At 50.2% G+C, this 24497-nt stretch overlaps 1 protein-coding gene across 2 annotated transcripts in view; it reads left to right on the plus strand.

Moving 5' to 3' along the window:
* SMARCB1 (SWI/SNF related BAF chromatin remodeling complex subunit B1) overlaps nucleotides 1-24497 on the plus strand; it is a 43820-nt gene that overhangs the window by 2971 nt on the left and 16352 nt on the right. Inside the window, exons 2-5 of one of the 2 annotated variants that reach the window (XM_070065950.1) lie at nucleotides 1713-1851; nucleotides 3614-3743; nucleotides 9129-9266; nucleotides 11430-11557. In XM_070065950.1, coding sequence (XP_069922051.1) covers nucleotides 1713-1851; nucleotides 3614-3743; nucleotides 9129-9266; nucleotides 11430-11557 — 535 coding nt within the window. The remainder of the gene's footprint in view (nucleotides 1-1712; nucleotides 1852-3613; nucleotides 3744-9128; nucleotides 9267-11429; nucleotides 11558-24497) is intronic. The other variant, XM_070065951.1, reaches the window with a different exon arrangement.

Here is a 24497-nt window from a genome sequence, read left to right on the forward strand (position 1 = left end):
GGACCCACGCCCAGGCATTCTACTATGGGATGCCAGGTGTCCCAGGTGGCATCTTTGACCACTGCACCAAGCACCCGCCCCTTAATTTCTTTTCAGAACACGTACTTTTACCTTTGGATGGTGATGACACACAAGCAAATGACAGCAAGGGGGTCTGTGCTGTGTGTGTGGGGTGTAAGTAAACTCACTGTGACTGTTTTATCGCAGGTTCCACAGCAATAGAAAGATTTATTTATTTGAGAGGCAGAGTTACAGAGAGAGAGAGAGAGAGAGAGAGAGGTTTTTCATTCACTGGTTCACTTCCCAAGTGGCCACAATGGCTAGAGCTGGGCCAATCTGAAGCCAGGAGTCAGGAGCTTCTTCTACTGCTTTTCCCAGGCCATAGCAGAGAGCTGGATCAGAAGTGGAGCAGCCGGGACTCAAACCGGCAACCATGTGAGATGCAGGCTCCACAGGTGGAGGCTTAACCTACGCCACAGCACTGGCCCCAGCTCTGGTTGGGATAAACATTTTTATTTAGTAGATATACATTGCTGGCAAGCTAAAATGGGAAAAATCATTGAAGTAGACTTTTTTTTAAAAGATTTGTTTTATCTATTTGAAAGGAAGAGTTACTAAGAGAGAGAGAGATAAAAAGAGAGAGAGCAGAGAGATCTTCCATCCACTGGTTCATTCCCCAGTGGCTGGGTCTGGGCCAGGCCAACCCAGGAAGCTGGAACTCCATCCTGATCTCCTACTTCATTGGCAGGGCCTAGGAACTTGGGCCGTCCTCTGCTGCTTTCCCAGGCACATTAGCAGGTAGCTGAATCAGAAGTGGAACAACTGGGACTCAAACCGGTGTTCATATGGGAGGCTTAACCCTCTACGCCCTGAGAAGTAGTCTTTTGTGGGGTGAAGTTCAGAGTTACCAAACATTTGATAAAAGAGACCCGAAATAGGGAAATGAGTCCAGGTCACAGGTAGAGCCAGCACCTGTCACCAGTCCTCACTGGCCATACCCTGTACTATGACTCTCAAGCAATCAGTTTTGAAAAGTCATCGTGACAATGGGGGTATCTTCATAAAAACTTTAGGGCTAATTTTCTCTTCATGAAGAAAGTTCAACTTCCATTATTTGCTACAAGCAGACCGAAGTTATTGTTTGGGGAAGTAATGTTTTATATGGCGGTCTGGTGATTGCCAATCAGTGCTCCTTAAATTCTGGAAAATTCCTTTGGTTTCCCTGGTTTGAGTTTTGTTACTAAACAAAGCACGGGCCATGGAGGAAATTACCCTGCATCTGCGTAAAATTAAAAGCCCTTTTTGGTGTTTATTACATCGTAAAAATATCAAAGTCATCTTCTTAAGATAAAAGAAGGTCAAAGAAGCTTCACATTTCTGGAAAGTGCCAGAGAGCCTTAGTCCGAAATAAAACTCCTGTGAGCTGCTTGCTAAACTCTGGGGGCTTCTGGCTGAGCTCTGGAGGCCTCCCTTGTGAACATGTGGCCAGGCCTGTCGGAGCTTGGTCCTGTTGTCTGCATGCACAGATGCGGGCCAGATGTGCACCACAGTTGAACCCTCGATGTCAGCAGAAATGTGTTTTACTGCTGCCGAAAGCCCGGAGCCTGGGGGCCAGCCCAAGGCCTGTTTGTCGCTGGGGCCTCTACACCAGGACCCTCCCCTTCCGCGTGAAGCCACGACCCTCATAATGAGCCTTCTTGCTTTACTCATAGGTGGGAAACTACCTCCGTATGTTCCGAGGTTCTCTGTACAAGAGATACCCCTCGCTCTGGAGGCGACTAGCCACTGTGGAAGAGAGGAAGAAAATAGTTGCATCGTCACATGGTAAAAAAACAAAACCTAACACTAAGGGTGCGTCTTCACGAGGGTTTGTAAACCTGTTTCAAAACCACTCGCTTATGTCATGAAGATAAAGCGTTTTCACTCCAGAGTGTCTTCACTGCAGCCTGGGCCGGTAGCGGGGCAGCAAGTGTCCCGGGGGCTCAGGTTGTGTGCCCCCGGGAGCTGGTGGCTGTCTGTGTCAGGCAGTACCGCTAAAGTGGGGAGGGGGCGCACTAGGGGTGTGTGCGGGGGCCGGGCCGGGACAGTAGGAGGTGCCGTGAAGACATGTTGGTCTCAAAACGTTTTCGGAACTGCTGCGATGCTCTGCCGTTTGCTGTGGGCGTGTCACCACACTCATCCTCCATGTAGCCCGAGTGGCGGGTGGTGGCTCAGCTCCCACTCCCCTCTGGGGCTTTCACCGCTTGCTTCTCAGAGCGCATCCATCCCATAGCACTACATCCTGGCAGCCAGCGTGCTCATGCTCGTGTGTGCATGTCCCTGCTCGTCGTGGGCCGCACGGTGTGCTTGGGGCTTGCTAGGGGGAGCCACCCGACTCGAGTGGCACGAGCATGCTTTGGGCTGCGGCAGCTCTGTGCAGGGCGGAAGGATGCTCTTCAGACACTCCAGGGGCTTTGCCGGGAGACGCTCCCACGGGGACATTTGGGTTTGCACACAGTGCCTTTTGGCAGGCGGTGAAACTGCTTTGCATTTGACAGCGGCGCCTTATAGAGAGCTGCCCTGGGCCTGGGTGAGCGTGTGTGTGTGTGGCTGGCTTGTGTGTGTGTGTGGCTGGCTGTGTGCACGCGTGTGTGGTGCTGCACAGTCTGTCCTGTTTGGTTGTGCCCGTAGGTGCTGCTGTGGTTTAGTCCGCTGCGGACAAAGCCGTGGTTCTTTTAATGCAGGAGCCGGAGCTGCTGTTTGATCTGCTGCTGTCGCATTTCCACTCACTCGCTTAGAGCGCTTCCTTTGTGTCCCTCTCCTCCTCAGTGGAGCGCCGGTCACTCCCGCAGTGCCTTCCTAGCTTTGCTTTCCCCTCTGCGAGTCCCTGGGTGATGTCTTGGCGACTCTTCCACCTTGCGCTTTGGAGAGACCCTTCCCCCTTAACCACTTGATTTCTCCAGGAGAAGCCAGGCTGGGCCCACAGGCAGGTAGCAGCTCTTGACCGAGGTGCCTTACAAGAGCTAGGGGTCGAGCTGCCTAGAATCTGTCCTGCTTCCCAGACCCCACATCCGGACTGGCTCAGGGACAAGAAGTCCTGTTTGGTTTGAAGCAGCTCCCACTCTCTGGGCTCTTGTTTTAAAAGAAAAGGCGTCTTCATCCCTCATTCCATCACCCTCCCTTGCTTCGTGTTGTTGTGGATCACAGTGGTGTCAGACCTCTTCCCAATGGGGTGTTCCTTTGGGGCCTTCCCTCCCCCTCCTGAGAGGGGACCAAGAGCACATGTCCTGCAGTCTAGAGTCCCCATTGGCTGTGCCGTGCTGGAGCTGCGGCTGCTGCTGCCGCCGCCGCCGCCACCGCTGCCCTGAACACTTCCTGTGCGCTGAGCCAGCGCCCTGGCAGCAGAGTAGTCCAAATCAGTGTCCACGGAGCCTGTGTGCAGGAGGACCGCTAACTAAAGCGCTCAGGCCAGATTGCCCTTTTGGAAGAGGCCAGCATTCGGCAGTAGTAAGTTTGACACCTTGCTTTTCCCACCTCCCGCATGTGAGGACCTTGATGTGCTGGATCCAGTTGGCTGGCTGCTGCTTGCGCCTGCCACCAGCAGGGTGACCGCAGCACTGCTCTCTGCTTACAGATCATGGGTATACGACCCTTGCTACCAGCGTGACTCTGCTAAAAGCCTCAGAGGTGGAAGAGATCCTGGACGGCAACGATGAGAAGTACAAGGCTGTGTCCATCAGCACGGAGCCCCCCACCTACCTCAGGTAACGCTCTCCTGGCCGGCCGTGCCCCGGACACCCGCAGGGTGTTTTCTTGTGCTTATGAATTGTTTGGTGTGAAGTGGAACTGAAATACTTTCCAGCATTTTATAGATGTTGTTAGCCGGGTTTCTAAGTTTCTTCTGAATCCTGGAGACGGGTTAGGAATGCCTTGAGAGTAGAGATTCGACAATGGGACAGAATTGTTAGAAAACGTATTGACTCAGATCAGCTCTCAGAAGAAACAGCAGTAGGGTTGAATGTGTAAAAAACTCGGAAGCTTTAAGAGAGTCTTTGCAGTGAAAATTGAAAAGGCAGGTAATTGGGTTGTTACGAACTATCTCAAGCCTATACATTCAGGTTCATTTCACTTTAAAGATTTTACTTATTTATTTGAAAGGCAAAATGACGGAGAGGAAGAGATAGATAGATAGACAGACAGACAGCAAGAGATTTTGTCACCTGCTGGGTCACTCTCCAAATGCCTGCAACAGACAGGTCTGTTGGGCCTGGCCAAAGGTAGGAGCTAGGAGCATCTCCTGAGTATCCCACATAGGTGACATTGCTCAAGTGCTCCGGCCAACCCAGGTGCATATTATTAATTAATAATAGCTAAATCAGAAGTGAAGTAGCTGGGAATCAAGCCGGCAACTTTGATATGGGGTCCAGGCGTCCCAAGCAGCAGCTTAACCCTCTGTGCCACAGTGCCCACCCACATTCAGATTCATCTGTTGATACCCTAATAGATGAGTAAATAAATGATGACCCACCTCCAGAAGTATGTCTGAGGAGTAAGCAAATGCGGGAAGAATGCTTGTCTTTGTCAATTTTAGCATTCACAGTCACAACAACAAAAACACTGTGTGAAGAATTGGAGTTAGCTCTCTAGATGGTTGAGTTTTTGTAAAGCAGTATGACATCAAATATTTTTTGTTCTCTAGCTCATTAATTTCATTTTAAAAAAAGATTTATTTATTTATTTGAAGAACAAAGTTAACAGAGAGAGGGAGAGACTGTCGCTCCCCGTCTTCATGGGGGAACGACACTAAACCCTGCCTAGGCTTCATATCCGAGTCACGGCACCATTATGTCGCTCCCCCTCTTCGTGGAGGAGCAACACAGGACCCTGCGCTGTTCTTTCGTCTGCTCGGCCCTCCCCGGGTTTGCTGCTGGTTCTTCCCGGGTTGGCTACTATCCCTTCCACCTCCGTGGAAGGGCAGTTCCCCCTGGCCGCATTCCCCACTTCCGCAGGGGAGCGGCACACCGCCGGCCAGCTTTCTCGGGGGCTGCACGGGTTCCCTTTAGATGTTCCCCATAGATGTTCCTGGTGCATGCCGTCTCTCTCCTCCTTTACAGTCCTCCTCCGCCAATCCCAACTCGGCTGAGTACGCTGCTCTCCAATCAGGAGCAAGTCCTACAGTTTATTAGTTGAACTGGAGGCAGCTGTGCGGAAGCTGTTTACTTCTCTCCCAGCGCCATATTGTGGGAGAGCAGATGCATAGAATAAGTCCTAATTCGAGTAACTCAGTCTGGTCCGGATTGCTCCCCACAGATCCCCCTTTCTTTTTATTTTTTATCGTTGATACGCGCCTGTCCTCGGTGTCCCGCGGCACACACTCTGCTCTACTTGCTAGAGCCGCCACAGGCTCTTACAAGTCCTATCAATCAGGAAAACCGAATCCGGGTCCTCTCTTCGCCATTGTGAGGAGGTTTTTAGGCGCTGATGCGTGCCTGTGTTCGGTGCCCTGCAGCGCATGCTCTGCTCTGCTAGAACTGCCTGCAGGTGTTTACAAAACCTATCAGGCAAACCGAATCCAAGCCTTCTCATTGCCTTATTGTGGGGGAGACTTATTAGTGTTGGTTCGTGCCTATCTTCGGTGACCTGCAGCTCATACTCTGGTCGAGCTTTGCTGGCGCTTACCGCCTTAAATCAGGCAGACCGAATCCAAGCCTTCTAATTGGCATGTTGAGGGGAGGCCTTATTTTTCTCTATTTCTCTATCTCCGGGCATTCCTACCTCTCCCATTTCACTTCTATCTTCCAGCATTCCCATTTCTCTTTTACTTCACTTCCAAACTTCTGTTTCTCTTATCCCTGCGGCTTTCCGGCACCTCGCCCCGCCGGCGGGTTCCCGGCTCTGCGCCGCTTCAGCCCGCGCGCCTCTCTGCGCGGCTTCCCGGCTTTGCGCGGTCCGCGGTCTCCACGCTTAACCCTTTCGCGTCTGAACCACGGCCTACGCCAGCGTTCCCTATCTATTCACGCCCCGTGCTCTCTCTGCACGCGGCGGCTTCCGCGAGTAACACAGCGTAGCTTGCGTCTCCGCCACTAGGATTCAATCTAAGTTCCCCGGGCTAGCCTGGCGAATTCAACCCAGCGTACGTCTCCGCCCCACGATCTGGCTTCCCGTCCTTTGCTCCCCGGGCTAATCAGACGGATCCCAATCTGGCTTACGTCTCAGCTTCTGGTTTTAACTTTTCGCCCCCTATTCCCGGGCTAACTTGAGAATCCCAAAGTGGCTTTCGTTTCCGCCTTGGCCTGCCCCCCGCGGCTTCAATTTCCCTAACATTTTTCTCTACCCGGTATGTTTCCCCAAGCTTTCCTCCAACGATATTCCTCCCTCATTTCTCCTGGCCTCTCCCCACAGTCCGCGTCCGAGTCTGTTTGTTCTAGCTTTCACTTTCGCTTTCGACCTTAGAGATTTCTCCCAGCTTCCCCCCGTAGTCCGTATCCGAGTCTATGCCTAGGCTTTCAATAGCTTCTTCCGGCACCCTTTTCGTCCGGCTTTTCCCTAGGCTGTTTGCTAGTCTCTCTCTCCGGTAATTTCCCTAGGCTGTTTGCTAGTTTCTCTCTCCGATATTTTCCCAGTTCTTCCCGTTTCTTCCCTCCTGAGTTTCGTATCCGTCCTAAGTTTCCTATCCGAGTCACGTTTCTTCCCTCCTAAGTTTTCTATCCATCCTAGGTTTCCTATCCGAGCTAGGTTTCCTAACCGAGTTAGGTTTCCTATCCAAGTCACGGCACCATTATGTCGCTCCCCCTCTTCGTGGAGGAACGACACAGGACCCTGTGTTGTTCTTTTGTCCGCTCGGCCCTCCCCGGGTTTGCTGCTGGTTCTTCCCGGGTTGGCTACTATCCCTTCCACCTCCGTGGAAGGGCAGTTCCCCCTGGCCGCATTCCCCACTTCCGCAGGGGAGCGGCACACCGCCGGCCAGCTTTCTCGGGGGCTGCACGGGTTCCCTTTAGATGTTCCCCATAGATGTTCCTGGTGCATGCCGTCTCTCTCCTCCTTTATAGTCCTCCTCCGCCAATCCCAACTCGGCTGAGTACGCTGCTCTCCAATCAGGAGCAAGTCCTACAGTTAATTGGTTGAACTGGAGGCAGCTGTGCGGAAGCTGTTTACTTCTCTCCCAGCGCCATATTGTGGGAGAGCAGATGCATAGAATAAGTCCTAATTCGAGTAACTCAGTCTGGTCCGGATTGCTCCCCACAAGAGACAAGGATCTTCATCTGCTGGTTCACTCCCCAAATGGCTACAGTAGCTAGAGCTGGGCTTCTTCCAGGTCTCCCAAGCTCTTGGGCCATTTTGTGCTGCTTTCCCAGGCACATTAGCAGGGACCTGGATCGGAAGTGGAGCAGTCGGGTCATGAATTGGTGCCCATATGGGATGCTGGTGCTGCAGGTGGCTGCTTAACCTGTTACACTACAGCACCACCACCACCACCTCAAGGCAAACCCTTACATATGAGGTCTTTGGAAAGTTCCTGGAAAATGGGTATTATGAAAAAACAATGCATGGATTTCAAAACACCACAAATACATTTACCTTTCTAATCCATTCTCCAGGAACTGCTTGAAGTTCTTTGCTGTGTTATCATTGAGTAGCTTCTGTAGCCGCCTCAGGCAGGTGGTATATAAGACTGTATTGTATGCTTTCATCACGCAAGAAAGTGGGCTTTTGTACGCACACGAGCCAGGGAGCGCTGAGGGAGGGGAAGGGTTACTGTTGGCAGTGACGTGGTTGTGGAAATAATTTCTTGCCAGCTTCTCTTTCAACTCCGCCTGGGGATTGTTTTTATGACTCGCCCAGGAAAAGTGGCTTGTCGCCAGCCCGGCCGGCACACTAGACGTGTGCACTGCAGATTCTCGTTCCCCTGGGGATGTGGCGAGAACACAAGGAGGCCTAGACCCTCGGGGGAAGTCGTGGAAGGAAATTAGCTGCATATGGATAGCACTTTCAAGTTTGCATGTGTCAGCTTGGATCCTTTTATGGGGTGGTAAACAGCTTCTTGATGATCGGGTCACATGAAGACCAGCTGAGGCAGGGGAATCCTGATCCCTGGAGGTGGGGACGCAGGAGGGGGCACAGGTTGGAGGATAGCACCTTGAGCTGGCTTCTGGCTGCCCTGTTAGCCCTACCGGGGGCCTGGCAGCCTTCTCGTCCATTGTGGAACTACTCGGGCAGAGGCTGGATGCCCCTTCTCGGGGGTCTTAGGAGGCTCTTGCTGCAGAAGGAATGTTGACTTTTCTTAATTCAGGTCCTGGGATTCTGTGCTCATGTGAGGATGTGGTTCATGTCAGCTGTGCCTGTGAGCTGTGATATGATTGACACTGCCCACCTGAGCTAGCTGCCGGACAAGAGGGCTTGGGAGAGATGAGAGAGGGACTGCTTTGAGATAGGGCAGGAGTCGGGGTTAGGGAGTGGGCCTCCATGCAGCCTCCAGGAGGACGTCCAGGCAGGCACGAAAGAGGAGCGGTCGAGAGCTGGGGTTTCCACATAAACTCCACTGCCCTGGCATCTTCCATGGACGTTGTAAAGAATGCACATTCCTGGGTCCTACCCCAGAGGTAGGGTTAAAATCTAAGTAAATTTATGGTGGAGGACAGAGGCACAGGCCAGGGTCTGCCCTAGCCTTGGGCCCATTAGTTCTTTTATTTTTCTAAAGTTGAGGCCACTTAACACCACCCCTCAATTGTGGATGAGGACAGAAGGGATTTACGGTAACCATTTTAGTGGGCACTAGAGCAAGTCTCCTGTTCTGCAGGTCTTGCTCTGATCCTGTGATTAGTCTTCACCTCACACCCAAGACCTGGAAAAATGAGAACATGGACCTAATTTGGGCAGGGGCTGAGAACTGGGTCAGCAAGCTCGGATCCCCATCGTCTGAGCTGTCTGAGCTGAGCCGGTGGTTCCTGACGCTGGCCATACAGTATGCTCACATCTCCCTTCCGACCCCTCGGAGACTGCCAGCCACCTGCCGAGGAAAGTCAGATCCTCGGGGAGCATGTGAGGCTCATGTTCGGGAACCTCTCTGTCTCCACCCCAGCCCCCTCGCTGGGGTGCCTCCTTCCCAGAGTAGTGATGGCTCTCTTTTCCCTGTTGCCACATCTCCGCAGGGAACAGAAGGCCAAGAGGAACAGCCAGTGGGTGCCCACCCTGCCCAACAGCTCCCACCACCTGGACGCCGTGCCGTGCTCCACCACCATCAACAGGAACCGCATGGGCCGGGACAAGAAGAGAACCTTCCCCCTCTGGTGAGCCTGCACAGATTCCGCCCGGGCCCAGCACATTTCGTCTCGCCCCTTCCCAGCAGGACCTTGGGTTCCCCAAAACACTGCACTGCTGCCTCCTGCTCTTCCTTGGAAACACTGTCTCCTTGGGTGTCTTCAGACACTGCTGCTCTCTGGCTTCCCCAGCTGCCCCGCTCCACCTGCATCAGTGTCTCATTGTTGTTCTCCCATTTCCTAGCCACTCAAGTCGTGTTCCTGGGGTGCAGTTCTGGGGCCTTCACTCTGCCCTCCGTTTAAAGGCCATCCATGTAACTGCCACTGTGTCACTTCCTCGGGGCTGCTGGAATGGGCCCCTGCAAAGCAGGTGGCTCTCAGCAGGACACACCGCTTCTCCTGCAGTTCTGGGGGCCAGGAATCCCAAGTCAGCTTCACTGGGCTGAACGTAAGGTCTGAACAGTGCTGCGCTCCCTCCGAAAGCTCCAGGGCAAGTCCCATCCTTGCCTCTTCAGCTCTGGTGGCTGCAGTGTCCCTCAGCTGTGGCCGCATCATGCTGCTGGCTTCTTCCCTGGCACATGCCCCCAAGTGATTGAAATCCTCTGTCTCCAAGACCCTGGGATGGTATGTGGGATCATCTCTGAGGACCCGTCACTTAATCACACCTGCACAGGCCTGTTTTAGGCCATAGGAAGCTGTGGTCATAGGTTTCAGGGGCTAGGATGCCAGCACTTCTGGGGCCATTCTCAGACTTCCGCCTCTACCCTCCCTTCTGTAACCCAGGCCTGCCCCAGCCGCCACCCTTACCTCCTTGGCCTCATGCTTGCTGCCTGCTGACTCGGCTTGGGATTCTGCTCCTCGCCCAGGCCAAAAGCCTGGGCCTCTTTCTCCCTCTCTCTCTCTCTCTCTCTCTCTCTCTCTCAGCCCCTTCCTAAAAAGTCCTTTGACAATCCAGGCCTGGACCTTGCCTTGGCCAGCTCCCCACCAACCCTGGCTACGTATTGGCAGCAGCCTCAGCCATGTGTCGCCACCGCATCCTCAGCCTGGCAGGCAGTGTGGGTGTCCTCACCCTGGGCAGAGCCAGCTGCTCCACACAGAATCCTCCAGCTTTGCCAGCACATTCAGAGCCAAAGCCAGGCTTCTCCTGGGGCTGCGGGCATGCAAGCCCCACCATACTCACTCCACCTTACGCATGGCAGCCTCCTCGCTTTGGTCACACCTCACACTGACGGAGCTGTAGCCCTGCACCCTCTGCTGGAGCTCACTTCTTGTCGCCGTCTCCATGGCTTGCCCCATCTTCCCTCTCTCCCATCTCCTTTCGGGTGTCACTCACCTCCCCCTTTAGAAGGCCACTCCTGTCTCCGCACCTGTAACCCCCCTGCCATCCTCACTTCTCAGTGCAGTTGCACCTGGCACCAGGTGTGTTTTCCCTTCCCTGTTGGTTTGTTATCTGTTTGCCAGACTCTAAGGGCAAGGCAGATCTCAGCCCTCTCCATGTTCTTCAGGTGCCCGGGTCTCCCCTGCTTGCCTGCGTCATCTCTTCCTCTTTGTCTTCCTAAACCATGGAATTCCCTCACGGGTTGTCCTCCTGAGCTGCAGGATGGAGCCCAGTCTCTGCAGCCTGAGATGGGGAGCCATCAGCTCTGGGATACCCACTGGCCTTACAGTCCCATCTCCTCCATCCCCCACCACCATGGGATCTACCCTCTGCTCTCAGTCGTTTGATTGCCATTCCCTCAGCTCCTCCGCTCTCCTGCCTCTCAGCCTTTGCTCAAGTATTTCCTCTCTGCAAATGCTCTCCTGCTTTCTCACAGCTTTCTGCTAATGTCCTGCCTGCTGTGGGCCCAAAACCCACCTCTGACGCATTTCTGGGTCTTGTTCTGTTGCCCAGGGCAGCAGCTTCCTTCCCTTCCCTGAGCATCCTTGAAACAGTCAGCTCTGCCCTGGTGAAGCACTTGCCACCAGCAGTCTGGCGCTTGGCATCATGGCCCCTTCTGTCCCCATGAGACCATGGCCTCCAGACCCCTGGTGGCCATTGGTTGACAGGTGCGTGTGAGAAGCAGCCTCTTTTCTTCCAGCCAGGTTCGCAGTGACTCCCTGTACAGAGAGGGAGGCTGGCAGTTCACTCCCCTGGAGCCCTGGGTACAGGGATCGTGACGCCCTCACTAATGATGGCTGCTGTTCCACTTTCAGCTTTGATGACCACGACCCAGCTGTGATCCACGAGAACGCATCCCAGCCTGAGGTGCTCGTCCCCATCCGCCTGGACATGGAGATTGACGGGCAGAAGCTGCGGGACGCCTTCACCTGGAACATGAATGGTAGGTGGGCATCAGGCTCTGCTAGGAGACTCATGTAGTTTTGGATGTGGATCTGGGGTCAGTCCTGGTTCTGAGCCTATGTCTTAGTCCATTTTCTGTTGCTGTAACACAATACCTGAGACTGTAATTATTTATAAAGAGGTTTGTTTGGGCCCATGGTTCTGGAAGCTGGGAAGTCCAAGGTTGCACTGTGGCATCGTCATGGTTTTTTTAAATTTATTTTTTTAAAGATTTATTTATTTATTTGAAAGGCAGAGTTATAGAGAGGCAGAGAGGGAAAAGTCTTTCATCCACTGATTCACTCCCTAAATGGCTGCAACTGCTAGAGTCTGGCTGATCAGGAGCCAAGAGCTTCTTCCAGGTCTCCCACATGGGTGCAGGGGCCTAAGTACTTGGCCATCTTCTACTGCTTTCTCAGGAGCATTAGCAGGGAGCTGGATCAGAAATGGAGCAGCCATGCTTAAAGCGGTGCTCATATGGGATGCCAGCACCACAGGTGGGGGCTTTATCTGCTATGCCACAGCACTGGCCCCTGTGGTGGTTTCTGATGAGGCCCTCGTACTGCTTTGGCTCAGGGCAGAAAGTAGAGGGCAAGTGGACATGTGTGAGACAAAATGGGGGTAGAGCTGCTTTCTAGTCTCGGGTAACTAAACCAGCCCCGTGAGAGTGAAGACCTATGGGAGCAAGGCATTAACTCATGCGTGAGGCTCTATCCCCAGGGCCCAAACATCTCCCACTGCAGCCTCCTTCCAACACTGCTGCACTGGGGCCAAAGCCTCAACCTGCGCTCTGGTGGGACAGACCACATTCAAGCCACAGAAGCAAAACGTGGACATCCAGTTCCATCCTCTCCGTGAGACTGGGTAACCCAAAGGGCCTGGCGCTTGATGACAGAGATACTTCTTGGACTGGTCCATGGTCCAGCGCCTGCCCTTCCCACCCTGCTCCTCTGATGTGTCCCTGCATGCTCTCAGGCCTCTGCTCTTGCCCTCACTCACCTTCCCCTCAAGTCCTGGGTCAGATGCTGTCTCCTCTGGTTCCTCCTGGCCTTCCAAGGTTTGAACATAACGGTGGTGGCTGTAGGCAGAAAGGTCAGAGGATGTGTGCCCCGCAGTGCTGGGGGTATTCATCCCAGCTGAGAAGGTAGAGTACACACATGTGTTCTTTTACATTCTGTTCATTAATTCATCTGAGAGATGGAGAGCTCCCGTTCTCTGGTTCACTCCCCAGATACCCACAACAGCCAAGACTGAGCTAGGCTGAAGCTAGGAACTCCCATCCGAGTCTCCCACATGAGTGGCAGGGACCCAAGTACTTGAGCTCTCAGTTACTTCCTCCCAGGGTGCAAATTAGCAGGAAGCAGAGCTGGGCTTCAAACCTGGCACTCTGATGTGGGACATAAGCATCTCCCAGCCTAGCATCTTAATTGTGAAGCCAAATTCTTGTCCCTACGTGTCTTTATTTTCTTCCTAACTCTATCAGAATTTTTCTGGTGAACATACTTATATTTAGACAATGTGCTTATTTTTAAGTGCATACAAGTTTTTTTTTAAAAAAAGATTTATTTATTTTTATTTGAAAGTCAGAGTTACACAAGGAGAAGAGAGGCAGAGAGAGAGAGAAAGAGAAAGAGAGGTCTTCCATCCGATGGCTTACCCCCAATTGGCCATAACGATCGGAGCTGTGCCGATCTGAAGCCAGGAGCCAGGAGCTTCCTCCTGGTCTCCCATGCGGGTGCAGGGGCCCAAGGACTTGGGCCATCCTCCACTGCTTCCTCAGGCCATAGCAGAGAGCTTGATTGGAAGCGGAGCAGCCGGAACTAGAACCGGCGCCCATATGGGATGCTGGCACTTCAGGCCAGGGCGTTAACCCACTGCACCACAGCACCGGCCCCACAAGTTTGTTTTTTGTTTTGTTTTGTTTTCTTTTCTTTTTTTAAAGATTTATTTTATTTGAAAGGCAGAATGATCTTTCATTCCCTGGTTTGTTCCCCAATGGCCACAACAGCCAAGATTGGGACAGGCCAAAACCAGGAGCCAGGAACTCCATGTGGGTCTCCTGTGTGGATGGCAGGAGCCCAAGTACTTTGGCCGTCTTCTTTTTTTCTTTCTTTTAAAAGATTTATTATTTATTTGAAAGGCAGAGTTATGGAGAGACGGAGGCAGAGAGAGAGACAAAGAGGTCTTCCATCCGCTGGTTCACTCCCTAAATAGCCATAATGGCCGGAGCTGAGCTGATCTGAAGCCAGGAGCTTCTTTGGGGTCTCTCATGCAGGTGCAGGGCCCAAGGACTTGGGCTGTCTTCCACTGCTTTCTCAGGCCATAGCAGAGAGCTGGATCGGAAGTGGAGCAGCCAGGACTCAAACCGGCACCCGTATGAGATGATGGCACTGCTGGTGGCTGCTTTACCCACTACATCACAGTGCTGGCCCCTGGGCTATCTTCTGCTTTCCCAGGTACATTAGCAGGGAGCTGTATGAGAAGTGTAGCAGCCAAGACTAGAACTGGGCACTCTGATATGGGATTCAGGTATATAAATGGCAGCTTCACCCACTGTGTCACAATGTTGGCGTCCCTCAAGTAATCTTACAGATTAATTTATTTGTTTGAAAGGCAGAGTCACAGAGAGGGAGAAACAGAGAGATGTCTTCCATTCACTGGTTCATTCCCAAATAGTTGCATCGGCCAGGGCTAGCTAGGTCAGGACAAAGCCAGAAGCCCAGAACTTCATCAGGTCTCCCATATAGATGGCAAGGGTACAGTCATTCAGGCCATCTCCCATTGCTTTCCCAAGTGCATTAGCAGGGAGCTGGATTGGAAGCAGAGCACCTGGGACTTGAACTGGCACTTATAATGGGATCCCAGTGTCACAGGCAGTAGCTTAACCTGCTGCACCATGATCCCAGCCCAATCCCTCAAATCTTAAAAGTGGGCATGAGTGTTTTTGTCACAGAGGGCCTTAACAGTGTGCAGCAGCGTGGGGACCACGTGCCCTACAAGCAACCTTCATAATCCAGATCTGTCTCAGACAAGCTTTGGTAGGCAGCAGGCTGTGATAAGTTTGAAGCTGTTTTTGTGGAAAAGTCCTTATAGCTGGTAAAGTGGTGTCATCCACACCAACAGTCAGCTAAACTAAGTGAAGGTTCAGATGTCCCAAAAAGCCGAGTGGCCTGATAGGAGCTTGCGTGCCGCCTTCACCCAGGAGGAGAGGGAAGGAGGCCCTTCAGGAATAGGTGTGGGATCCATTCCTGCACACAGGCAGTGGGGTGATCAGTTCCCCAGGATCTGTACTGTAGGGCATGGCTATCAGAGGCACATGTTTAGAGATTTGTATCCATAAGCTCATTTGGGACTCAAAAAAAATCAAATCAGCGTTGGCATTTGGCCTGTTGAGATACCATGTGTCCCGTATCAGTGTCTAGGTTCACTTCAGCTCCTGCCTCCAGCCTCCTGCTAATGCAGACTCTGGGACACAGCAAATGATGGCTCTGGTAACTGGGTCCCTGCCACCCATACGGGAGACCTGGGCTGAGTTCCTGACTTCTGGCTGCAGCCAGCCCCATATCCAGCCATTTCAGGCATCTGGGGAGTGAACTGGTAGATGGGAGTACACATACTCTCTCTGCCAATCTTGCCTTTGCTCTCGCTCTGAAATAATTTTTTTAGATTTATTTATTTATTTGAAAGTCAGAGTTAGAGAGAGAAGGAGAGGCAGAGAGATAGAGGTCTTCCATCCACTGGTTTACTCCCCAATTGGCTGCAACAGCCAGAGCTGTGCCGATCCAGAGCCAGGAGCTTCTTCCAGGTTTCCCATGTGGGTCCAGGGGCCCAAGCACTTGGGCCATCTTCTACTTCTTTTCCAGACCATAGCAGAGGGCTGGATTGGAAGTGGAGCAGCCTGGATTCGAACCAGCATCCATATGGGATGCCAGCACTGCAGGTGGCGGCTTTACCTGCTACGCCACAGTGCCAGCCCCTGAAATAATTTTTTTTTAAGATTTTATTTATTTAATAAAGAGGTAGAGTTACAGAGGGAGAGACACTCCCCAGATTGCTGGAGCTGAGCTGATCCAAAGCCAGAAGTCTCTTCTGGGTTTCCCATGAGGGTGCAGGGGCCCAAGCACTTGAGCCATCTTCCACTGCCTTCCTAGGCCATAGCAGAGAGCTGGATTGAAAGAGGAGCAGCCAGGACTAGAACCAGTGCCATATGGGATGCCGGTGCCGCAGGTGTAGTCTTAGTCCACTACGCCACAGTGCCGGCCTCTGAAATATTTTTTTTAAAAAGACAAATAGCATATTCAGGAAGCTGAGTGAGCTCCAACAGAATAAACACAAAGCAGTCTACACCAAGACACATCATAAGTAAACTTCTGAAAACTAAACAGAAATGCTGAGAGCAGCCAGAGAAAGCAGACACCTTCTGCATAGTGAAAGGCAGGACTGTGGCTTTCTCATCAGAGCCCATGGAAGCCAGAGGAAATGGCTGCTGTTTATCCATTCCTGAAGGAAAAGAACTGTTCATAGATTCCTACGTCCAGTGAAAATATCCTTCAGGAATGGAGGGGAAATTGAGACGTTCTACAGACCTAAGAGTGGCTAAAAGACAGGAAATAATAAAGGAAATTTTGGCATATCAGAAGGGAGAAAGAACACAGGAAGCAAAAATATGTGTAAATAAAATAGCTGGGGTGGACATCGTGGTTCAGTGGTTAAGCCGCCACTCAGGACACCCACATCCTGTATCACGTTCCACCTGCACTTCCCATCTAGCTTCCTTCTAATGCACCTGGGAGACGGCAGATGGTGGCCCTGGTGCTTGGGCCCTGCTACCCACTCGGGAGAGCCAGATGGTGTTCCTTTTGCCTGGTGCAGCCCCAGGTGTTGTAGGCATTTAAGGAGTGAACCCATAGATGGAAGATCTCTGTCACTCTGCTCTTCAGCTCAACAGATGAATGAGTAAAACTTAAAAAATGAATAAAATAGCTTTCCTTCTCCTCTTGGCTTTTCCAAATTACATTTGCTAGTTGAAGTGGAAATGATGATGCTATCTGATGGGATTCTAAATGTATGTAGAAGTGTTTCAGAAATTATGAGTCAGGGTGGGAAAAGAGACATAAAGACAGGTTTTTACGCTGCACTTGAACTGGTGAAATAAAGAAACCCGTGGGCTGATAGGCTGTTGTGCTAGCTGACACTTAGAGAACCACTGAGAAATGCAAATGGGCCACTTACTGGCCCTCCTGCCCCATCAGTCCCAGCTAGAAGGAGACACAAAGAGTGAGCACCTTGATGAAACCACAAGAGAGAGGCTTGGAGGGGTTTGTGGTCTCCCTTTAGCCATGAGGCGACCCTGGCAGCAGGTGATGTGGGCCCCAAGTCGGAGAATGAAGTTCAAGAGCTCTTTGATAGGGAGGAAACAGGTGAGCTTTGCTGAAGCACTCCAAAAGAGAAGGACACCACCTTTCTGTGCTGTGGCAGTGATGGAGTCCCCACGACGTGCTGTCTGAACAGTGGCTGACTGATAACCACCATCAGGAATGCTGGCATTGTGCAGAATTTAATATTCCATGCAGAATAAGCAGATAAGTCAGCATTCCCTGCCTTTACGCCTGCTTTGAACTAGCATTGCTACTCCCACTTTCCTTTGGTTAATATTGGCAGGAGATACCCATTTCCATCCTCTTACTTTCAACCTACTTATTTCATTTATACTTCACAGGAGTTTCTTGTAGATAGCATGTAATTGAGAACATAGAGAACTCTGTTCTCCAAGTGTTCTTCCACTGTCAAATATCATTTGGAAAACCCAAGAGGAGAAGGAAAACTACTTTATCTGTTCCTGTATTTGCTTATCTTTGTCCCTTCGTGGTGTTCCAAAGTGTCTTTGATCATTTTCCTTTTAGCCACTCTTTTAAGGTAGATCCGCAACTGTCTGTAGAATATTCCTGAAGGATTTTTTGCACTGGATGTGGGGGTCTTTGTTAGTGGTCTCTTCTTTCAGCACTTGAAAACATCGTGCTGCATGTCCTGTCTTCACTCCCCATGTCACTCATTTCCTCCACAGCGGCCACTGATGGTTGTTTCCCAAAGATGCTTCCTTGTGAGCAGGCAAAGCAGTGTCCTCAGCAAGTTCCCTGGACAGCTCAGGAAATGCCTCTGTCCCCTTACTTTGGGATGATTTGATGACAGAAGTCTCGGGGGAGATGTGGTTGTTCTATAAATCTGGTTGTTTTGATTCCTTGATGCTGTTTTGAACAGTACTTTAGCAGTGTTTCCTAATCTTTCGTCAGAAGATGTTTTGCGGAAGCCTTGCTTGGAAATTACATTTTATCCAATTATTTTTAAAAAGTGCTATAGATAAATCAATGTGCAATTCTAAAAAATATTCAGCCAGCCCACAGGGAGACAGAAGCAAGAAAACAGAGAAATAAACAGGCTGACGCCGCAGCTCACTTGGCTAATCCTCCACCTGTGGCGCTGGCACCCCGGGTTCTAGTCCCGGTTGGGGCGCTGGGTTCTGTCCCGGTTGCTCCTCTTCCAGTCCAGCTCTCTGCTGTGGCCCAGGAAGGCATTGGAGGATGGCCCAAGTGCTTGGGTCCTGCACCTGCATGGGAGACCAGGAGGAAGCACCTGGCTCCTGGTTCAGATCGGCACAGCGTGCCAGCCATGGCTGCCATCTGGGAGGTGAACCAACAGAAGGAAGACCTTTCTCTCTGTCTTTCTCACTGTCTAGCTCTGCCTGTCCAAAAAAAAAAAAAAAAAAAGAAAGAAAGAAAAGAAAAAACAGGAAAAAAAATGATAGACTTAAACCATGACATAAATGTTTACTAGGCAGAAAAAATCACCCAAAATAACCCAACTATATGTTAGCCACAGGAAACTTTTCAAGTAGAATGAAATCACTAGGTGAAAGTAAAAAGATGGAAAATGCTACATGATGCCCATGTAGGATCAGATAAAGCAACTTAGAAGCAAAGACATTTACTGGAGACAGAGAGGGGCAGTAAGTGATGATAAAAGTAGAGTCAATCCACCAAGGACAGAGCAGACAGCAGAGCTGAAAGGAGAAATAGATCAACAGTTATACAGGAGACATCAACATTCTTCTTCCTACAATATAAAACAACTGGACAGAAAATAAGCAAGATGATAAAAGAACTCAAAAACAGCATTGCCAACAGCATCTGACTGGCCTTTATAGAACATTCCAGCACAGCTGAATATGCATTCATCTCAAGTGCCTGTGGTACATACCACAGAAACCATATTATGGGTCATAAAACAAGCCAACAAACGTGAAAGAATGGAAACCAAACAGAACGTGTTCTCCAGCCACAGGGGCTCAGATACTTGTAAGCTGAACCGCACACTCCTAAATAATTCATGGTTCAAAGAGGAAGTCTAAAGGGAAGTTTAAAAATGTACATGGACTGGCCGACACTGTGGCTCACTAGGCTAATCCTCTGCCTGTGGCATTGGCACTATGAGTTCTAGTCCTGGTTGGGGCACCGGTTCTGTCCTGGTTGCTCCTCTTCCAGGCCAGCTCTCTGCTGTGGCCCGGGAAGGCAGTGGAGGATGGCCCAGGTCCTTGGGCCCTGCAACTGCGTGGGAGACCAGGAGGAAGTGGCCATTTGGGGGGTGAGCCAACAGAAAAAGGAATGCTAGCGGCCATTTTGGGGGTGAACCAATGGGAAAAGGAGGACCTTTCTGTCTCTCTCTGTCTAACTCTGCCTGTCAAAAAAAAAAAAAAAAAAATATATATATATATATATATATATATACATGGACCTGCATGAAAATGCAAATATATCAAGATTTGGAGAATACAGCTAATTAGTACTGGGAGGATGATCTGTGGTATTAGTGCATACAGTAGAAAACAAGAAAAGCCCCAGGTTGGTTACCTAAGCTCCCATCTCACCCTCTGAGAAAAAGAACAGCCAAAGAAAAGCAAAGCAAGCAGAAGGAAGAACCTCACTAAACAAAGTGCAAGAATCAATGAAATTGAGAATGGAAATGAGAGAAAATAAATGAAACATAGCTGGTACTTGGAAAGCAATAATATTGACAACCTTTTGCAAGACTGGCCAAAAAAAAAGAAAAACACAGGTTCCCAGTACCAGGAATAAACCAAATTCTTCTGTGGACCCTGCATATATCAAGAGGAAGGCAATACTGCAAACAACGGAACACACAGAAATTTGACAGCTACCATAAAAAAGGCCATTTCCTTGAAAAACATGTTCTTTCAAAACTCACCCAATATCAGATGTACAGTTTGAATTGTAACCATTAAGGAGATAAAACTTGTAATTTTTTTTTTTTTTTTTTTTTTGGACAGAGTGGACAGTGAGAGAGAGACAGAGAGAAAGGTCTTCCTTTGCCGTTGGTTCACCCTGCAATGGCCGCCGCAGCCGGCGCGCTGCGGCCAGCGCACCAGACTGATCTGAAGGCAGGAGCCAGGTACTTATCCTGGTCTCCCATGGGGTGCAGGGCCCAAGGACTTTGGCCATCCTCCACTGCACTCCCGGGCCACAGCAGAGAGCTGGCCTGGAGGAGGGGCAACCGGGACAGAATCCGGCGCCCCGACCGGGACTAGAACCCGGTGTGCCGGTGCCACAAGGCAGAGGATTAGCCTATTGAGCCGCGGCGCCAGCCTAAAACTTGTAATTTTAAAACTCCTCAGGGCCGGCACCACAGCTCAATAGGCTAATCCTCCGCCTTGTGGCACCGGCACACCGGGTTCTAGTCCCGGTCGGGGCGCCGGATTCTGTCCCGGTTGCCCCTCTTCCAGGCCAACCCTCTGCTGTGGCCAGGGAGTGCAGTGGAGGATGGCCCAGGTGCTTGGGCCATGCACCCCATGGGAGACCAGAAGAAGCACCTGGTTCCTGGCTTCGGAACAGCGCAGTGCGCCGGCAGCAGCGCACCTGCCGTGGCGGCCATTGGAGAGTGAACCAAAGGCAAAGGAAGACCTTTCTCTCTGTCTCTCTCTCTCACTGTCCACTCTGCCTGTCAAAAAAAAAAAATAAAAAAAAATAAAACTCCTCAAAAAATCTCTGGGCTCAGATTGCTTCGTTGTCGGAGAATTTCCCCAAAGACTTAGTGATGAACTAGCACCAATTCTATACAGTCTTTTCTAGAAATAAAAGAGATTTTTTCCACTCTGTTTTATAAAGCCAGTATTACCCTGATACCAAACCTAAAGACAGTACCAGAAAGAACAGTACTAAGCAATATCCTTTTGAATGTAGACACAAAAAAGGAATTATTTACCATGACCAAGTGGGGTTTATTCCAGTGATGCAAGGCTAGCTCACTGTTTGAAGATCATCAAGGTAATCTACCATGCTAACAGACTAAAGAAAAATCACATGATCATAGCAAAAGATACAGAAAAAGTGTTTGAAAGAATTCAGTACCTTTTCATGATAAGAAAAACAGAGCAAGAAATTTAAAAAGCATCTACAAAAACCGTTTTGCTAACATCATTGAATGGTAAAAGGCTGAATGCTTTTTCCCTAAGACTGGGGACAAGGCAAGGATGTCAGCTGTCACCACTCTCAGTCTACATCATGCTAGACGTTCCAACCAGTGCAGTACAGCAAGAAAATGGAATAAAAGACATGTAGATTATTTTATTTTTTTAAAAGATTTATTTATTTATTTGAAAGGCAGAGTTACGAAGAGGCAGAAAGAGGGAGAGTCTTCCGTCCACTGGTTCACTCACCATATGACCACAACAGCTGGAGCTGGGCCTATGTGAAGCCAGGATCCAGGAGCTGCTTCCAGGTCTCCACATGGATGCAGGGACCCAAGGACTTGGGCCCTCTTCTGCTGCCTTTCCAGGCACATTAGCAGAGAGCTGTATCAGAAGTGGAGCAGCCAGGACTGGAACTGGTGCCCACGTTGGGTGCTGGAACAGTAGGCAGAGGCTTTACCCACTACACCACAGTGCTAGCCTGAAGACATATAGATTTTTTTAAAGATTTACTTGAAATTTATTTATTTGAAAGGCGGAGTTATAGAGGCAGAGGCCGAGAAAGAGAGAGAGAAGTCTTAAATCCACTTGTTCACTCTCCAAATGGCCGCAGTGGCTGGAGCTGGGCCAGTTCGAAGCCAGAAGCCTGGATCTTCTTCTGGTTGTTGTAAACAAAACTGTGTAGCATTGGTGGAGCAACAAATGCATATGTCACTGGGACAGAACTGAGAATCCGGAAATAGCTCCACACTGATCTGCCCCAGGAATTAGAAAAAGGTGTAAGTAGAAACAGATGGAGGTAAGATAGCTCTTTGAACAGAATCGTGCTGGAGTGACTGAGTATCTATATGCAAGTAACTTGACTTTGAGCTAAACCTCATACCTACACAAATCCTAAGAAGTACTTGTGTCCCTGCCCCCCACATGAGAGACCTGGATTGAGTTCCCAGCTCCTGACTTTGGGCTGGCCCAGCCCTGGCTGATGCAGTCATTTTAGGGAGTGAACCAGTGAGTGGAAGATTTCTTTGTCTCCCTGATTTTCAAATTAATAAAATAAGCTTTTGATGTCTTAAATATCAAACTCTAAAACTTTCAGGAAAAGGTAAGCAATCTTGGGGCTCCCGGGGCTAGAGGAGGAAGCATTTTTAGACCCTCACCACACAGTCCATCCCAGGCAGTGGTGAAAAACTAAACTTCATCAGAGTGAAAGACTGCTCTGCAGAAGACCGTGTTAAGGGGGTGAAAAGATGAGCTGGGGTGGGAGCTGGGAGGAGAGGTATTTGGAAACCACATATCTGAAAAAGAACTGGAATCTAGACTGCATAGAATGAACTTTGAAAATGGAACAGCAGGGCCATTAAGTCTGGCATGTTAAGTCTGTCTGTGATGCCAGCATCCCATGTGGGTGCTGGTTCAAGTCCCGGCTGTTCCACTTTAAATGCAGCTCCGGAAAGCAGTGGAAGATGGCCCAAGTCCTTGGATCCCTGTACTCACATGGGAGACCTGGAAGGAGCTGGCTCCTGGCTTTGGCCTGACTCAGCCCCAGACATTGTGGCCATTTGGAGAGTGAACCAGTGGATGGAAGATCTCTCTTCTCTCTGTGTCTGTCATGTCATCCCCCCCGCCCCAACCACCGCCTTTTCTGGGAACTCAGCCTTTCAAATGGAATAAGTAGATCTTAAAAAAAAAAAAAATGAAAGAAAGCAACAGCAGACAAAGATCTAATTAGTAGGTAGACAAAAGACATGAAGAGACATTTCCCTGAAGAATAGAGACACATGGCAAATAAACATAGAAAAGATGTTCCACAGGATTGGCCCACAGGGAAATGGAAATGAAATCGACAGGCTCATTCCAGAGTGGCTGGAAGAAGTGGGCCATTCATTCGTTGCTGGTGGAAATGGAAAAGGCTCAATGCTCTGAAAAACATGTTCGCGTTTGTCTGAAAGACTAAACATGCAGCAGCCACATGGCCCCGCAGTTACCCAGAAGAACAAAGGCTTAGGTTTGTAGAAGCCACCCCCTACATATTCATCACGGCTTTGTTCATGATAGCCAGAGGCCAGGAAGAACCAAGATGTTATTTAGTGGGTGAATAACGTGGAGTGCTCCTCGGTAGCAAGAAGGAAGTGGCAACTTGAATGAATCCCTAGTCATGTTTGCCAAGTGAAGAAAAGCTGGTTCCCAGCAGTTGCATAGTGTGTGATTCCATTTGGGTGGCATTCTTGAAATGCAAGGCTTACAGAAATGGAGATGAAAGCCGGCGGGGGATGGGGGGAGGAAGGGAGGTATACGTGGCTCCAAAAAGACACTGGGGGAGATCCTCGTGGTGACACGGATGCCCTGTGTCTTGAGGGTACTGATATAATCTCCCCAGCTGTGAGATTATACTCTTTTATGGATGTTACCATTGAGAAACTGGGCACAGGGCACCTGAAATCTCTTTGTTTATTCCTTAGAATTCTTGTGAATCTAATTACAGATGCTCCTCAGCTTACGGTGGGGTTGTGACCCTGTTGTAAATTGAAAATATCGTGACTCCAGTGTGCACTTAACTCCACCTTGCGTACTGACCACAGATCCGCAACACTGTGTGGAGTGCTGCGTGTTTCCCCTTGAGATGAGTGTGCTGATAGGGAGCATCATGAGAGCAGATCGGACCACCTATCACTAGCTCAGGAAAAGACGTGGATTTGAAATTTGCTTTCTACTTACTGTGAATCTCTTTTGCACCCTCGTCAAAATGAAGATGTTGTAAGTTGGGCTGGCATTGTGGCACAGAAGGTTAAGCTAGCACCTGTGATGCTGGCATCCTATGTGAATGCCGTTTCCAGTTCAAGCTGCTCCACTTCTGATCCAACTCCTTGCTAATGAACTTGGGAAGGCAGCCAATGATGGGCCCTTGCCATCCATGTGGGAGACCTGGATGGAGTTCCAGGCTCCTGGCTTCAGGCTGACCGAGCCCCAGCCGTTACGACCCTTTGGAGAGTGAGCGAGCAGATGGAAGGTCTTTGTCTGTCTCTCTCTAACTCTTCCTTTCAAATAAAAAAAGAAAAAGTTGTAAGTCAAACTATCATAAGTCAACCATCTCAAAAAGTTTATATTTTTTAAAGATTTCTTGGTTAATTTGAAAGGCGGAATGACAGAGATGAGAGACAGAGAGAGAGCATGCTTTCATCTACTGGTTCACTCCCCAGATGACTGCAAAAATGTTTGCGAGTGGGTGTTTGGCCTAGCAGCTAGGATCCCAGCCCACATTGTAGTGGCTGGATTCACATTGTGGCTCCAACTCCACATCCCAGCTGCCAGCTACTGCAGAGTCGGGGAGGCAGTGGGTGATGGCTCCGGTACTTGGGTCCCTGCCACCTATGTGTGAGACCAGGGTAGAGCTCCTGGCTCCTGGCCTTAGCCCAGCCCTTTCCCAGCTGTTGTGTTTGGGAAGTGAACTAACAGATAGGACCAT

The sequence above is a fragment of the Oryctolagus cuniculus genome, chromosome 21 (genome assembly GCF_964237555.1).
Source record: "Oryctolagus cuniculus chromosome 21, mOryCun1.1, whole genome shotgun sequence".
Taxonomy (NCBI): domain Eukaryota; kingdom Metazoa; phylum Chordata; class Mammalia; order Lagomorpha; family Leporidae; genus Oryctolagus; species Oryctolagus cuniculus.